The sequence below is a fragment of the Phaethon aethereus genome (assembly GCF_964289735.1).
Source record: "Phaethon aethereus genome assembly, chromosome: Z".
NCBI classification, from domain to species: domain Eukaryota; kingdom Metazoa; phylum Chordata; class Aves; order Phaethontiformes; family Phaethontidae; genus Phaethon; species Phaethon aethereus.
Window position 1 is genome coordinate 58,800,617 of NC_138577.1, and position 16,902 is coordinate 58,817,518.

Consider the following 16,902-nt stretch of genomic DNA (forward strand, 5'->3'; position numbering starts at 1 on the left):
CACTGGAATTTACATCAAATTAGCTGGAAGACTTCTCTGCTCTCTTGTTCATGAAGAGGACTGTGACCTCCTGCCATGAATGAGTGACTTTTTAGCTGAGAATACTGATCTCTCTCTTCCAGCTCAATGCAGCTGCTAATATTTGAAAACAGAAAGATGCTCATCCTGCTTGAGTGGCTGCTGCCTGCCTCCAGGAGCACCGCAACTGGCTGGATCTGACACTTGTATAGCATGATTGAGGTGTGGGGCTAGACTTGCACGGTTCTGCTTACCCCTCCAGGGAGAGCACCTGGTGCACTATGCATTTCCAGAAAGATTGTGGGAGCTTTAAAAAGTTTAAATATTTGAGGCCTCTGTAAAACTGATTTGCAACTACACAAAGGTTTGCACATCTCTCTCTCTATTCCTCATACTCTCCATGACAGTGATAGTATATTGGAAACCAGACCATAATACTGATAATGGAAGGCAGGGATGAGTAAAGGAGCACTAACCCGTTCACCTGATTGCTGTGTTGACAGGGTGAGGGTAGTGAAAATTGTTTTCCTGGCTTGTTTTTTTCCATGTAGATGAAATAAATTCTCTCTATATATCATGGTTTATGTACAGAATTCTCTTCATGATGAAAAAAGGGATTTGGATTATTATGTTAAATTTTCCATGGGTCAAATCTCCGATTCTGAAAAAGCATGTTGCAGTCAAGACAATTACGAGGACTATCCCTACAAGTTTTACATATTTCTAACCTCATCTCATGGTAGGCTTCTTCAACTGCAGTGAACAGTAAAAACATGATGGGAGAAGAGGCCAATGCCATTATAATGTCTAATGAAAAAGCATAAGGAAGTGCAGTGTTGCTAGCTTTGAACACTGCACATGGTCTTCAGTCATTGCATCCCGCATGGCTCTGAGAAGAACATATCATTAATAATTTGTAGTAACACATGGCTTCTAATTTATTGAATTCTTTTTTCTGTTTAAAACAAATGGAAAATACTACATAATTAATCTCCTTGCAGCCCATGTTGTATCAGAGATGCTTTTAGGAGCATATTCACTCTGCCAAAGTGTCAAAGCATGTAGTCCAACATTTAGGGAGGATGCTTAGCCAAAGACAGTGTGCTTTCATCTCTGGTAGCCTGATTAAGAGGAAAAGTATGGTGCCTACAAGAGAGATCAGATTTGTTATGGTGAACAGGAGCCATAGAGAATAGAACAGCAAGTAACTTACCACGTCAATTATCTGCAGCAGAGAAAGCTGGAGTTCGACTACAAGGGGTTGGGAGTCATTCACTACTGGTCGTTCAAGACGATTGTAATTTCTCAGCAGTTCTCTGTACAAGCGTCTCTGGCTTTCACCCTGCTGAGAGACTAGGGGAAAAGAAAGAAGGCATCTGTCATTCCAGCTTGTCATACTGTCCCTGTTGCTCGTTTTGTTGAGAAACCCCTCTTAGTATGTTTGTAATTTGAAAGCTGTTCTCAAAATAATCCCCAAAACTCTGCACATAGGTGTGACAGACACAGTTTTTCTGCATATGTGACTGGTCAGCTCTTAAAAAAAAATTAACTACTAACACAGCAACTCATTTCTAATACTCAGAAACTACTGAACAGCCTTTGGGGCTCTGAGTAAATGTGCCCCTCCTTTGGTGCCCCTCCTGCTGGTGGTCAGTGGAGATGTGGCTCCGAAACTACCAGACTGCTTCCTTGGAAGGCAGTCAGAGTACTTTTATTTGCTTGTTCTTATTTCCCAGAAACTGGCTGCTGTACGCCAGCACTGGTATTACTTGGACATATTGTGTGTTTACCCAGGGTGAGTAACAGGTATTCATATTTCTTGGGGCTGATGTATCTGGCCCTTTTCTGTGCTCAGGAAACAGTAACAAGCCTTCTTCATACCCTCTTCAGTTTTGTGTGGCAGTCTTTCCAGGCTTTGTGTTAGTTCCCTTGCCTTTTTTCTTTCTGATGCCAGCACACTTTGTTAACACCTAATGAGGTGGTGGTATGAAGGCTAGAGTATTTGACAGGTGTGTATATGGATACTGAATTTCATTTACGTGTCCAACTCAGCTTCCACTGGGAACAGCCTCAACACAGAAGTTGTCATGCAAATGCATGAGCATGCTAAAGACTAGCAGAATTTCAGTCTATGCTTCAACTGCAAGATGCTCCTGTTCCCCAGCTTTGGAGTAGGTGTGGAGAGCATCCATCTGACGTGCGTGAGCAGGTTTCCTTGCCACAACAACCATGGGTGGGGCAGGGTAGCAGTGATGGCTTGGGTCTCTTCCCACAGGAAGGTGAGCACTTTGCTGGGACACACTGCCCAGGAGCTTGGGTTCCCCAAAACAGTGTTGGTGTTGGTGCTCTGGCTAGTGGCAGCCTGAGCTGTACCTAAGATCTGCATCTAACAGTGTGAGGGTCATGGGCTGGAAGTTCCCTGAGGCCAAAACAGTCTTGTCAGCATGAGTGTGTATTCCCTGAACTGTAGAAATCTAGTCCCTGGCAGGGAATCTGCACTCTAAATTATTATTACTTTGCACTGAAACATTTTTTATATACTGCATCTGCTGGTCTCTGTGTGTGAATTTTTTTAACTTTTGAACAGAGCTCTGCACATGGAGACCAGGACTCCACTCACAGTGGTTATGAGGAATATCTTTTTGAGAATGCGAACAAACGGTAACAACCAGTTCTGCCTTCCCCAGACTCTTACTGTTCTCAGCAAACCTTGCAGTGGAACAGGCTGCTCTCCAACACAGCAGCCATGCTTTTTAAAGCTAATAACAAATGTAGTTTATAAACAGTTTATAAGTCTGTTTAATTCATGTTCTCTTCTTCCTGATACATACTGGCTTTCCAGTATGCCAGTACCTGGTGAACAAGGAGGAAGAGTATTTTTTTTATTTTGATAAGTTACACCAACACATCATCTTCATGGGCCCTCTTTGCTCTTGCATAATACATTACATGATCATGGGAATCCAGAAGAGCAGATGCTGTAAGCGCTGTTCCAATAGCCCTTGTTGATACATCAGTACTGGATGTTATGTTTTCATCAGCAGCAAAGACAAGCTCTGGCCACAGTATCTCTCCTTCACTAGCTTAAGCTTCCCTGCAAGGCAATGTTTTAGGGTCCTCTCTTATGGCCTTGGTAATTGCTTTCCAGTGCCTCAGCAGACCCCAACTCCCTTGTGAGATCCTTCTGTGGAAAGGAAACCAATGAAAATCACTACACATTGTTATAAGGAAAAAGGCTCTTTATTCTGCGAAAATTTGCTGTCCTTTCACTCAGCTGCCCTCCCCAGCACCACTACTCCCCCATGGTCCTGTGCTTTAGGGAAGAAATAACTGCCTGAACTATTGCTCTCATCTTAGGTATTTATGTAATATTTGCCTTTAACCTTCCTTTTAAACTGGCTGGCTTAGATTATACAAGGGAAAAGTGCCCTTCACCAGTCTCTGGAAGTCAGCTGGGCTGCTAGAGTGCGCTGGTACCACCACTGTCATGGTACATTAAAGCAGCCCCCCTCAACAGAGGTCTGACTTGCATATGAGCATAATCCTTTGCTGTGTGCTTCAGAAAGTGTCTTTGTACTGTGTGCTCCAACCATGTTGAAGCCAGGCCCCTTGCCCTTTGTGAGCTGAAGTAGCCTAGTACTGCAATTCTGCACCTGATTTTCCACCCTTTCTTCAACTCTTCCCTCTGTAATATGATCCTATTACTTTGAGACCTTTTGTATCTGAAATTGTTAACACAGTCTTAGCTGATCTATTCTTAGCCTGCTGAGTTGGCATTGGTGACCACATGTTTGTGTGCTGTCTGCTTTTGCTTACAAAATTACATGGATTCAGAAGCAATGGAGCCGTTGGGCTGCCCTGGCAAATAGCCACGGCAGCCGTTGGTACTACAAAGACCTGGCTAGTCTAATCACACTGCCATCTCTCTGCTACAGCTGCTTTGGAGATGGAACTGAGGTGGGTGACAAGTCAGACTTATATCTTCTTTAAATTGTAATCTTCAAATACTTCACGTTTCATACTCCGGAGACATTTCTGCTTTTTTCCCTTCTAATGCTTTTGCTAATGCATTGTGACACTACATCTCTGTGTGCTAAATGGAGTGTTTGCTGGTGATGGGGAAGTCTGGATCTCTCAGGAGTAGTGGTGGAATAAGGTTTGCCACTGCTTACCCCTCAGTTACAGAAATCTAACCAAAAGCAGTCTTTTAAATTAGGCTGGAAGCTGGACGTCAATATTTAAGGTTGCCAGGTCAGTCTTCCAAAAGCAATGCCAGACTTACTTGCCTCTTATGTCCCACTGCCTCAGACAGTTTGTTTCTGAATTATCTTTGAAGCAGTCGGAAAACATAAAATCTCATTAAAATTTGAGGGCAGAGTAGCGTATGATGTTTATCTCAAGTTTAGCAAGACTTTGACACCATCTCCAGGAACATCCTCATAGACATTCGTCTATGCCTTACAGGCTAGATAAGTGAACAGTGAGGTGGCTGAAAAGTGGCTGGACTGTCAGGCTCAGAGGGTTGTAGCCAGCAGCACAAAGGCCAGCTGAAGGACAGACAGTGATGGAGTACTCCAGGGGTGGATACCAGGGCCAATGTTGTTTAACGTGATTATGAATGATGAGACAGAGTGCACCTGACAGCAAGTTTTCAGACGGTACAAAACTGGGAGGAGTGGCTGATACAGCACATGGTTTTGCTGACATTCAGAGGGATCTTGAAAAACTGGAAAAATGGCTGACAGGAACCTCATGAAGGTCAATGAAAGGAAGTGTAAAACCCTGCACGTGAGGAGGAGTAACCACAGGCAGCAGGATAGACTGGGGGTCCAGTAGCTGGAGAGCAGGTTAGAAGAAAAGCCGTGGGAGTCCTTATAGATACCAAGTTGACCATAAGCTGGCAATGCAGACTTGCAGCAAAAGCCACCAGCATCCTGAGCTGCATCAGGAAGAGCCTCACCAGTAGGTCAGGAGAGGTGATCCTTTCTCTCTACTTAGTGCTGGTGAGACACACCTTGAGTGCGGGGTCCAGTTCTGTGATCCTCAGTACAAACAAGGCATGGAGTTACTAGACCAAGGACTAGGTTGTTCCTCAAGCTTCACTCTTTGAATGATCTGAAATAGTCCCCTAAACTGCTCCTGCAGTTTGCAGGCAATTGGGAGGCACGCAAGGCAACCAATCCACATCAGGAATGGAGTCCCCCAGTGGTTTTGTGAAGAGCTCTATGGACAACAGAGATATTCATGGACCACATTCAACTCTTAAATACCTCTCTGAATCTCCTCACGTGCTTCTGCATGTACAAAGAAGTCTGCAAGAAGTCCACTGATTGATCAACATGACCTATAAACAGCTACCAGTCTCTTGGGATTATGTGCTATATAATTGTATTTCGTCTTTCTTTCTAGGATGGCATTGCTGAGAATTGCACAGCAAGGTAACCTGCTTAGGAGCTATTTCACTATTGCAGAATGCTATTATCTCCTTTAAGAGGAGATACAAGAAAATGTGGGTCCCTCCAAATGCATTACTGTGAGACTAGGGAGCTCCCCAGGTAGCGTAGTACTGTGTGGTATCCTCTGTCCTGGATCAAGGAGTCCTATGATGTGAAGTAAAAACTTGCAGAAAAAAAAAAAAAAAAAAGAAGGTGGCAGCTTCCCTATGGGTTTATTTCTGAAATGCATCTGAAAATCTGTCCTTCTCATCCTTTGTTCCCCTACAATATGCTTGCCTTGAATTATTTCAACAGGAAATAAAGCATCTCATTATTAGCTTACAGTCTGAGCTCTTTCCTTCCACACACATGGTCTGCATGTGAGATTTCATTCTCTTTATTAATTGAAGACATGTTGCAATATCCCAGGCAGGTTAGGCCGAGACACTAGGACTGAAACACGGGATAATTGTATATTAAAAAAAAAATTGCAGACACCTCCTTGAAGCACGCCTAGAAGCTAGTTAATAACTGCATCCATATATTTGGACAGTAAGTCCAAATTACATTTGAACTTCACTGGATTCATAGGAGAGGCAGAGAGGCACTTCTGATGAGACTTACACAGATGGTGTCTCATACTGACTGAGGGCCTTCATGGTGTCTCTAAAAGGGTTTGAATTCTCTGAAGCACTGCAATTAAATTAGATCAAGCTGGTACTGCCTGATTTCAGCTCCAAGTCAGCAGCTGTGTATGCCCAAACTTAAGCTCAGACTGAACTCCCTATATCCTATTGCCAGTGATGGCAAGGAGAGCTGCCTCAGTTGGTCTATATGTTTTATGGTGACCTAAGACATGCTGATCTTGGTCTGACTCAGATATCTCTTCTATCTGCAAAGATAAAAATAAAATAAATAACCCAAACATCTGGGTAGGACCCACCTAGTAGATGAGGGAAAGGCTATAGATGTTGTCTGCCTGGACTTTACTAAAGCCTTTTGACACCATCTCCCACAGCATTCTCCTGGAGAAATTGGCAGCTCATGGCTTAGACAGGTGTACACTTTGCTGAGTTAAAAAGTGGCTGGATGGCCAAGCCCAGAGAGTGGTGGTGAATGGATTGGTGGCCAGTCACAAGCAGTGTTCCCCAGGGCTCAGTTTTGGGGCCAGTCTTGTTTAATATCTTTATCAATGATCTGGATGAGGGGATCGAGTGCTCACTCACTAAGTTTACAAACAACATCAAGTTGGGTGGCAGTGTGGATCTGCTGGAGGGCAGGAAGGCTCTGCAGAGGGATCTGGACAAGATGGATTGATGGATGGAGGTCAACTGTATGAGGTTTAATAAGGCCAAGTGCCATGTCCTGCACTTTGGTCACAACAACCCCATGCAATGCTACAGGCTTGGGGAGGAGTGGCTGGAGAGCTGCCCGGCGGAAAGAGACCTGGGGGTGCTGGCTGACAGCCAGCAGAACATGAGCCAGCAGTGTCCCCAGAAGGCCAAGAAGGCCAACAGCATCCTGGCCTGATATCAGAAATAGTGTGGCCAGCAGGAGTAGGGAAGTGATTGTTCCCCTGTACTTGGCACTGGTGAGGCCGCACCTCGAACACTGTGTTCAGTTTTGGGCCCCTCACTACAAGAAGGACATTGAGCTGCTGGACCATGTCCAGAGAAGAGCAACAAAGCTGGTGAAGGGTCTGGAGAACAAGTCTTATGAGGAGCGGCTGAGGGAACTGGGGTTGTTTACTCTGGAGAAGAGGAGGCTGAGAGGAGACCTTATTGCTCTCTACAACTACCTGAAAGAGGGTTGTGGTGAGGTGGGTGTTGGTCTCTTCTCCCAAGTAACTAGCGGTAGAACGAGAGGAAATGGCCTCAAGTTGTGCCAGGGGAGGTTTAAACTGGATATTAGGAAAAATTTTTTTACTGAGAGAGTGGTCAAACATTGGAATAGGCTGCCCAGGGAGGTGGTGGAGTCACCATCCCTGGAAGTGTTCAAAAAACATGTCGACGTGGTACTTCAGGACATGGTTTAGCGGGCATGGTGGTGTTGGGTTGATGGTTGGACTTGATGATCTTGAAGGTCTTTTCCAACCTTAATGATTCTATTCTATTCTATTCAAAGAGTCCAGCCTTTACCATTTCCCCAGGTTTGCTCCAAAAATGATCAACTCCTTGAATAAGCATCCCTGGTATAAACCATGTAATGGCTTGCTATGTACAGTAAAGAATAAATAATGAAATATTAACAAGAGGGTAGGTAGCAGGACATGGATTTCCAAGAAGTCTTCAGCCAAGGTACCCGTATTTATTTACTGACTCTTCCACCTCTGGTTCATAGTGTTCCTTGGCTTTATTTTCATAATCCTTGAACGTTTTGTTTGTCCAGCTGCTAGCTGAATGTTTTCTAGCTGTTGCTCATTTCTTTTGGCAGAGGGCTGAGCCTTACACACAAGTTATTACTTTATTCATACAAGATTATGGGAGTTACCGTTACCTAAAAGACGACAATGGTTTTCATACCAAACATCATATTCTTCCCTTATCACTTTATATTTACATATATGCATGCTAACATGTCTCCGAATTACAAAACATGCCTTTTTTTTCTTCTCTTCACAAAAAGGTTCCTAGAATAGTTTGCATATACAACCTCTTTGCAGAGCACAGTAAGTTAAAATCAACAGCATATTCCGGGTCCATTACATCATTGCTTTTAAATATCTTGTCGCCTACTATTTCATAAAAGGTCCTAAACTGCAACAATATTGTGGTTGTGGTATTTATTCACTCCTTTGTACCTTCTACAGGTGTTTCACCAGATCTTTGTCATTTTTTTCTCTCTGTATTGTTACTTTAACACATTCCCTCTGTTTTGGTTTGTTTGTTTGTTCTACAGTTTCATAAAAGAAATTGAGTGGAATTCTGGCCTTTTTTGAAAACAGTGTAATTATACTGAGAGGTATTGTTGTATTTTGCTGTATAATGATTGTATACAATCTTGTTATGTCTGGAACATTTACAGAGCAAAAAGACATTAGGAAAACCTATAGGTGTGAGAGCTAAATCCTAGAATTTCCAATTATTTTCCTAACAACCTGCAGATTCTTTTGCCATAGCTCCTCTTTCATACTTATTTTTTTTTTAGTTTATCACTGTACTCTTACAGAGATTTTTAGCTATTTCTTCAGGAATGCAAATAGAATGATCACAGGGAGACACACACTACATGCAATTATGAATTATGGGGGAAGTAACAGGAGTAGTATCAGAGAAAAAGCAGGTTGTTTCACAGGCTACTTCATTGGCATAAAGAATTGGAAAGGCAACAGCCCTTAGAAAAATGTGACACATTCTAATTTTTTGGTAGCTATAAAAAAACACCCACTTATTTTGTATATTTTGCAGATTTCTGAGAATGTAAAGCATGCCACTGCCATATGTCACTCGATCCCCAGAGACACAGATGTGTCCCATCTGCTTTTGTTCTTATGTGCAGTGTTGTCGTTTCGGTCTCTGGCTGGAAATGCATTATTTCTTTCAATGTCCTTTGCTTCAAAACACATGCCATTACACTTTCAGGGTAGAGTACTCGCATAAGAAACGATGGAATCACATCAGCTGCCTTAACCCTGTGTGTGTGGCTGTGTTGTGTATTTGAATGCTTCTCCTGTTTAAAACTTCTTTTTAATCTACTTCCCTTCTGGGTAATTTTTGACTCTAATCTTTGGCTTTCACTATGCAAATTGTTCCTGCATCTTACACAAAAAACTCATTAGATACCCAGAGGAATGTGAGAAATGCCATGTTTTGCTAGGTAAAAAGGGCCTAATCTTCCTGATATTGGTCATTTCTGTTCTTTCATAGCAGATAAAGAGCTCCCAGCAGAGATGGGTATTTAAGGGTACGCTCAGAAAAGTTTCAGCTCAAAGACTTTAAGCACATGACAACATTCTAAAAACAGAATATAGGCCATTACATAATGAAAGGATGGGATTATATTTTTGGTCCTGCCGGCTTGGTGCAGATGTTTTAAAGGCTGAGATATATGCACAAGATGAAGAGACACACATTAAGATATTAACACGGGACACCTCTCAAATGTACGCTAAATGGCCTCATTGCTCCAGGTCAGAAATATAACTGGCTAGAGGCAGAAGGGGAAAAAAATGTATTTTTAGTGTAATGCTAGTTTACATTAGCTCCACGCAATATAGCTGTAGTTACTACAGTGCTAGATGTGGAGGGAGCACCGGAGGAAGGGGTTGGAGCAGTGGTGAAGAAGATGACTCCCCTTGCTACGCATGTTACAGAGAGCTGTGGCTGCCTGAAGGTGGCTTTTACCAGCCATCCTGGGATTTGTGGGGAGGGCCAGTAATGGAAGCCAACGGAAAGAAACAAAATCATATAACAAAAGTGAGATACTGGTGGTGTGGTCACCAGTGTATTGGAGTGGGATTCTAAACTCGCTGCTCCCACTGACTTGCAGATCAACTTGTCACATCCCTTCACCTCTACGTGTTTCAGCACCCAAACCAGTAAACAAGGGAAAACCCGTCTTAGGAAAGCACTACGAACTTCACTAACCAAGTGCTATCAATGATGTAGCCACCATAGAAACCTGCACAGCATTCACAGACAGCTCTGAAAAAGATCACAGGGAATCTGCACCTCCCCATCAAAAGCTCACTCAACACCATGCCAGGCACGTGTGGAGAGCTCAGACCTGGGAAAGCCATATGTGAACAGACAGGTGTAATAATTATTTCAGTGGACAGCAAATCTGAGTGGGGCTGAGAAGATGATAGCTAAGATGATTCCCTAAACCCAGTGCAGATAATAGCAGTGACAGAGGCTGCAATGAAATCTTCACTTTACTGTGCAACGCAGTTTTTCAGGCTCCACTTTCCACCCTGAAAATGTCACAATATAGTTAGAAAGAAGCCCATGGCCCGGGTCAGCAGGACCCTAGAAGAGGACAAAGAAAAGTTCTCCCAGAAAGAGAAAGCTAAGTTATTTTGTCACCCAGACATGAAGAGAGCAAAGATAAAACCCCAAACTTAGTTCTCCTAAGTGCTATTCATTAGTCATAGACATGTCTTTACTAGGCAGAGAAAGCTTGTTCCTTTTTTCATAGTTCAGAGGTGAGGGAGCGATCTTGCCTCAAAACCATTGCCTCAGGGTGATGTTACTGAAGCAGAGGTGACATTGTTTAATTTCTCTGGGAAATGCAGAGGACAGGTTGGAGTGGAAATGCTACAGACAGTAATATAGTGGAAATGAACCACACAGTGTGCCCAAAGCTGTTGCAGTGATTCTTTCCCCTTCTTCTGCAGTGCTGGTGAGTGACAATTGTTTATGATCCCAGAGGTGGATAGCTTCCTGAACAATGAACTTTTGCTTTGCCAGCCTGCCAGTTGTACTTGCATAGCAATACTAAGCAGCAAAGGTATTGAAGATGCAATAGGCAAGGTTAGTGGTGGCTTCTCCTGCCTTCTTCCTGCATCACGCAAGTCTCAGCTGTTGCCTGTGAGCAAAGTGAGAGTTGCACTGGCTGCAAGGCACAGGCATGGCACAAATCTCCAAAGTGAACATGGATCTGGGAATGCAGAGAAAGTTGCAAGCTTGTCTTTCCAATAACAGAAACCCAAATGCTGGATGATGTGAAATATGGTGTTAGAGCCCTGTGAAAGGGATGTGGGCTACCCTGATGAAAATCTGGACTGCATCTTGAACGGCTGCTTATTTTTCCTCCTTTTCAGTGCTTACTACCTGAACTGGGAAAGATGAAGACACATTTTCCTAAATCTGAGCTAGTTTCCTACTTGGGAAGCAAAACTTACATAAAAGATCTGTAGATGAGACTCAGCCCTATTTTAAGCAGCACTGTTGAATGTTCACTAGACCAAGCTAAACTTACTGCCTGTCAATGTGAAAGATGCTGTGCTGCTGGCTGGCTGGTGATAGTTTGGAGGTTTTGGCAGCAAAGGTTTGGCAGTCGCTGTTATCAAGGAATTTTTTCCAAGGGAAAGAAGTCTGAGGATTTAGTGATGCAGGTCTTCAAAGACAAAGGGAACTGTAAACAGAGGCATGAAAATTCTCAGCAGTGAGTCTGAATTTATTTCACACTGAAGACAAAAGCTGCTCCTAAGACTGTCTTGATGAGCTAAATGACTAGCTCTGAGCAAATTAGACTTGTGACCAATCAAACCAAGGTCTATGAAGATCTGACCTAAGACGCTTGAAACTGCAAGAAGTATTTTGTTTTGGCTGACTCTGTGCTGTCTGGTCTGCCCTCATGTATTCCCCAGCATACAGACTTCCTGAGTCTGCTAGAGCATTTTGACACAAAGGGGAAATGATTTTCCCACTTGGGAAGAGGCATCCTCTGGAGCAGGATGTCTCCTCTCCTTACCCAGACACCTGTTTTCATTCGATCTATCCTTTCTCTATCATCCTGCCTTCTCGTTGTCATTGTCAGTCAATGCATAAGTAGATCTGATGATGGCAGGAGTGCTGAAGTACTTGGCCTGAGATACAAGTCCAATAAAATTGAATTATAAAGTAAATTATATTGGGCACCCTAATATCTTTGGACACTACATTAGAAGGCTTAGACCTTAAACAAACACTGCTGCAGAGAGTATGCTGCAGGATAGCTGTTTGTCTGTATTAGAAAGGCAATTCTTTTGCTTAGAGCTCTTGAAACTGTCCCATTGCCTTTTATGAATTGTATTTGAAGCCTGAACAAGAATAGGTGCAATTCAAAGTTGCTGCCTGTTTGCCACTTAAAACACTGACAACTATAAACCATCTAACAACTATTTATTTCATTTTTTATCTTATTTTCCTATTGTTACAGCTGCTCAACAAGATTTCAGTTTATTGATGACTTTTTTAAAATGACAGAGTATTCAAGAGAATGTACTCCATCATTTGTCATGACCTGCTCTGCCACTTTGCAGATGAGGAAGTTCTTCAAAAAGAGCACAACGTGGCTAAGAATTACGGAATGTATTTTCTGCATCATTATATGTACTCCTGCTTTTGTTTTTTTCCCAAACATACTGACTCAGAGGTGATGAAAACACTAAGCAGCATCCTCCTCTACAGCCAGCCTAAATTCAACTTCAGTGAGATCCACTGCATGACACACAGTTACCTCTGTGCCTAATAAAGCCTCCCTAGGACAGCACAAGGCATACACTGACCCTGTGGAGTGAGTTGAGCGGAGGCCACTAAGACAACCTTCTGGAGCACAGCATGTCCGCTTTCTAATCAGTGGAGACATGCCTTTGATCAGCTTGAGGATGAGAAAGCACAGGGGAGCTCTTTTGTCTGCGTTCAGCTGCCATGAAGAAGGGCTTTATGATGAAGGAGACAGATTCTTCTAGGAGGTGCAGAGGGACAGCACTAATCAGATACAAGCTGTGTCATGGTGCATTCTCATGGTATAAGGGGAGCCATTTTCTCTCTGAGGAAAAGGAGAGACCACCATCCTTGAAGATCTTCCCAGCTTGACCACCCAAGAAGCAACCTAACAGAGCTGTCCCTGCTCTGAGAAGAGGGTTTGGACGGGACAAATTCTGTAGATCCCTTCCAGCCAAGTCATTCACAGAATCACTGAATCATTAAGGTTGGAAAAGACCTTCAAGATCATCAAGTCCAACCATCAACCCAACACCACCATGCCCACTAAACCATGTCCTGAAGTACCACGTCGACATGTTTTTTGAACACTTCCAGGGATGGTGACTCCACCACCTCCCTGGGCAGCCTATTCCAATGTTTGACCACTCTCTCAGTAAAAAAATTTTTCCTAATATCCAGTTTAAACCTCCCCTGGCACAACTTGAGGCCACTTCCTCTCATCCTACTGCTAGTTACTTGGGAGAAGAGACCAACATCCACCTCACCACAACCCTCTTTCAGGTAGTTGTAGAGAGCAATAAGGTCTCCTCTCAGCCTCCTCTTCTCCAGAGTAAACAACCCCAGTTCCCTCAGCCGCTCCTCATAAGACTTGTTCTCCAGACCCTTCACCAGCTTTGTTGCTCTTCTCTGGACATGGTCCAGCAGCTCAATGTCCTTCTTGTAGTGAGGGGCGCAAAACTGAACACAGTGTTCGAGGTGCAGCCTCACCAGTGGCAAGTACAAAGTACAGGGGCACAACCACTTCCCTACTCCTGCTGGCCACACTATTTCTGATACAGGCCAGGATGCTGTTGGCCTTTTTGGCCACCTGGGCACACAGCTGGCTCATGTTCAGCCAGCTGACAACCAGCACCCCCAGGTCCCTTTCCGCCAGGCAGCTTTCCAGCCACTCCTCCCCAAGCCTGTAGTGTTGCACGTGGTTGTTGTGACCCAAGTGTAGGACCTGGCACTTGGCCTTATTAAACCTCATACAGTTGACCTCAGCCCATTGATCCATCTTGTCCAGATCCCTCTGCAGAGCTCTCCTACCTTCCAGCAGATACACTCATGCCCAACTTCGTGTCGTCTGCAAACTTACTGAGTGAGCACTCAATCTATTCTATTCTACCAGTCTATGAATCTGTATAGATCAGGTCCTCTCCCACCTCAGCTGCCAGAAACATACCTTTTTCCCATTTAGAACTTAATTTTCCCTTTTAGCATGGTGGAGATCTAGGTGACCAGAGATTCTTTTCCCCGTAGCCACAGCTGAGCTTCAGGGAACACAGTGTACCGTCTCGTGAGCCCAATCTGCAAAGTGGCTTTAGGCTGTTTGAGTCCCCCATGCAATATGAGATCTCCTCAAGCCTGCCCTTTCCCTCTAAGTACTTTTTCTGTCCAAATCGATGTTATATTAAGGACAGAAATGAGGACTGTGGCTTTCTCTGCAACATTCAGGAATACAGTAAATACTGCAAGACATCCATTTCTGGAAGGTGATTGGATTGCAGACATCCGTTTCAGTACTCTGGTAACCACAGTTTCTCTAACTAAGCAAAGCCAACTGATAGCAAGGCAGGACAGAGCCACCTGCCCCTCACTGTTGACATGCATAGGTACTAACGCTGACTACTAGTTCTCCTCCCATTGCAATTTACTGACTTAATTTCAAGCCCCAGATGGAAAGACTGTTATTTCCAAACACATCATCTAGTTCTGGTCTCAGCCTCATCATCAGCTGCTTTGCTCAATGCAGAAAGTACTGGATATGCAAAACACTTTCTTCAAGCCATATTTGTTCAGGATTGTGTCCCAAAACAGCAATAAGCTACTGTGTACTTTTTTCATTCCCCTGGATGGTACTGATTGCCAGTGCTAGCCCTACTTGTCCCAGGCGGATTTACTCTCTTCCTTAATTAGATGATGCAGAATCTCTAGGCAGTAGGCATCCTCAAACAACCACATCAGGAGTGATGCAAAGGGTTTCGATCTGCTTTAGTCACACCCTAGAGCTGGAGAGACTTTGTATCTCCCTCCTTGCTTGTGACATAAAAATGAAATTCTGCACTAACCTTTGCTCAGGACATTGCTGCCATCCCATCGTCCACATGTCTTAGGAGAACAAACCAGAGAGAGAAAAAAGCTCTGGAGCTGTCTTTAGGATGTGAATCCTGTGCCTGGAATGGGAACTTCTGCTCTGAGATCATCAGAAGGCCCCCTGTGCTGGAGCAAGGCCGAAGGCTCCCAAGGCACCATCTGGCATCATCCCAAAGACAAGACGGATGCTACTTTCTTGTGCACTCTATCTGCTCCTGGATCCCTCCCTACATGCAGAGTACTATATCAGCAGGTGCATATAACAAAAGGTGCTGGTGATGTCAGGGCCCAGGTGTTTTTTCAGGAACATTCCCACTTTTCTTAGTGACATTTGAGGATACTTAACACAAGATTTATCCCAGGTCACTATCAGCTGATGTGCATGGAAGTACCTCCAACTTTCCTGGAGCCGGGCAACTTCTCACAAGCTTAGGCCAGCTCCACAGTTGCAAATGTGCCTACAATAATACAGAGCAGCCTTAGAGCTGTGCCACTCAACACACATAGAAGATTAGTGACTGAACATGAAGTCTGGTTCATTGAACTGAAAAGTCAGTCTCAAGAGCAAGCATGTACAGGAAGTTACTCTAGCAGACAGTAACACACAGGAAATCATCTCAGAGATTTGCCTAGGACTCTGCCTGCTTGTCTTAAATGTGTTGACACGTTTTTGCACTAGTGTTCATGATCAGAGCAGAGCGACAGCTATAAACAGACATGTGCTGTGACAAGTACTTACAATCCCATCTGATTCCTTCCATATGTGATGCCTTAGCACACTGTCAGCATCCAGTGACCAGACTCTGCTGTCTGTGCTCCCAGATGTCATAGTAACGGCAGGGGTCTGGCATTAATTTCCCATCTCTGCAAGTTACATGTATGGCATCTTTTTAGCTAATAGGGAAGAAAAGACCTACTTGTACAAGCAAAGGTCTTCCTCATATCTTTTCTATTTTAAACTTGCATCAGCTGCATTGTTACCTTTGAGACTGTGTACCACTCAGTAGAGTGATACAACTCAGAGCATCAACATAAAGAATGTGGGGAACTGAGGTGAATGAGACATTCAGACCTCAAATTAAGAGTACGAAAGATTCTAAATGATCTGACTTTAACACCCGGTTCTAGTCTGGTAACATTTATGAGATCTAAAGGTCCTTTAAAGATCTCCTTCACCATTCACCTAAGTTACCAACAACATTACATTGTACTCTGTTAAGATACAGGACTTCTCACATCTATTCAACAGTGCCTCTTTGGAATAAACCCGTTTGATTAACACAGCTCACTGCAGTTCCGTCAGTCCTGCCCAGCTGAAGTTTTGACTCCATTTATAGGTATTTAAGTACCAGCCTTGGTTCTTCCTGATATACAGATCTCTAAACTCATGTCACCTCAGTCTAACCATCTTACATTAGAGGAACTGTAGCTTGGCAGCAGAATCTGGCCTTTTGAAACTGTATTGCCAATGCTACTGCTGCTGCAGAAACAGCACGTGCTTGCATGAAAGTGAATGAAGAACAGTATCTTTGTAAGGATTTGCTCCTAGAGATCACCAGTGTGTTCTGATGTGATCACCAGAGCTCATCTGAATCAGAGAAGCTGTGAGAAAGCATGAAATTAGTGTGTGTAGCACAGGAATTCAAATCTGTATTTTGAGACAAAGAAAAGCTGTTTTGCACCAGCTGGATACACCAAGTCAGGCTGAGTTACTTTATAATTTATATTTTTTAGCTGGTTAGCTCGTTTGCAGCATCCCCTGCCATAGGATTTGTCTGATACTGCTGAGCACTTATATTCTCACTGGACTGCAGAGGAGGGGCTCTGTCCTCATCTTGCCTTTGTTGGGCTTTTCAAAGCTGGATGGCCAGAGTATGACCCTGATGTCAGGCTGCACAGAGCAAAGAAACTAAGAGGACTGACTCTGCTCTGTGTGGCATGCA

The 16,902-nt window shown here is 43.7% G+C and overlaps 1 protein-coding gene across 1 annotated transcript in view; it reads right to left on the reverse strand.

Moving 5' to 3' along the window:
• The window catches only part of LOC309415588 (neuronal acetylcholine receptor subunit alpha-7-like), a gene marked incomplete at its 3' end in the record, with an annotated part of 67,308 nt that overhangs the window by 47,862 nt on the left and 2,544 nt on the right, over positions 1-16,902 (reverse strand). The window contains exon 2 of the mRNA XM_082013137.1: positions 1,232-1,371. Within this exon, the coding sequence (XP_081869263.1) occupies positions 1,232-1,371 (140 nt within the window). The remainder of the gene's footprint in view (positions 1-1,231; positions 1,372-16,902) is intronic.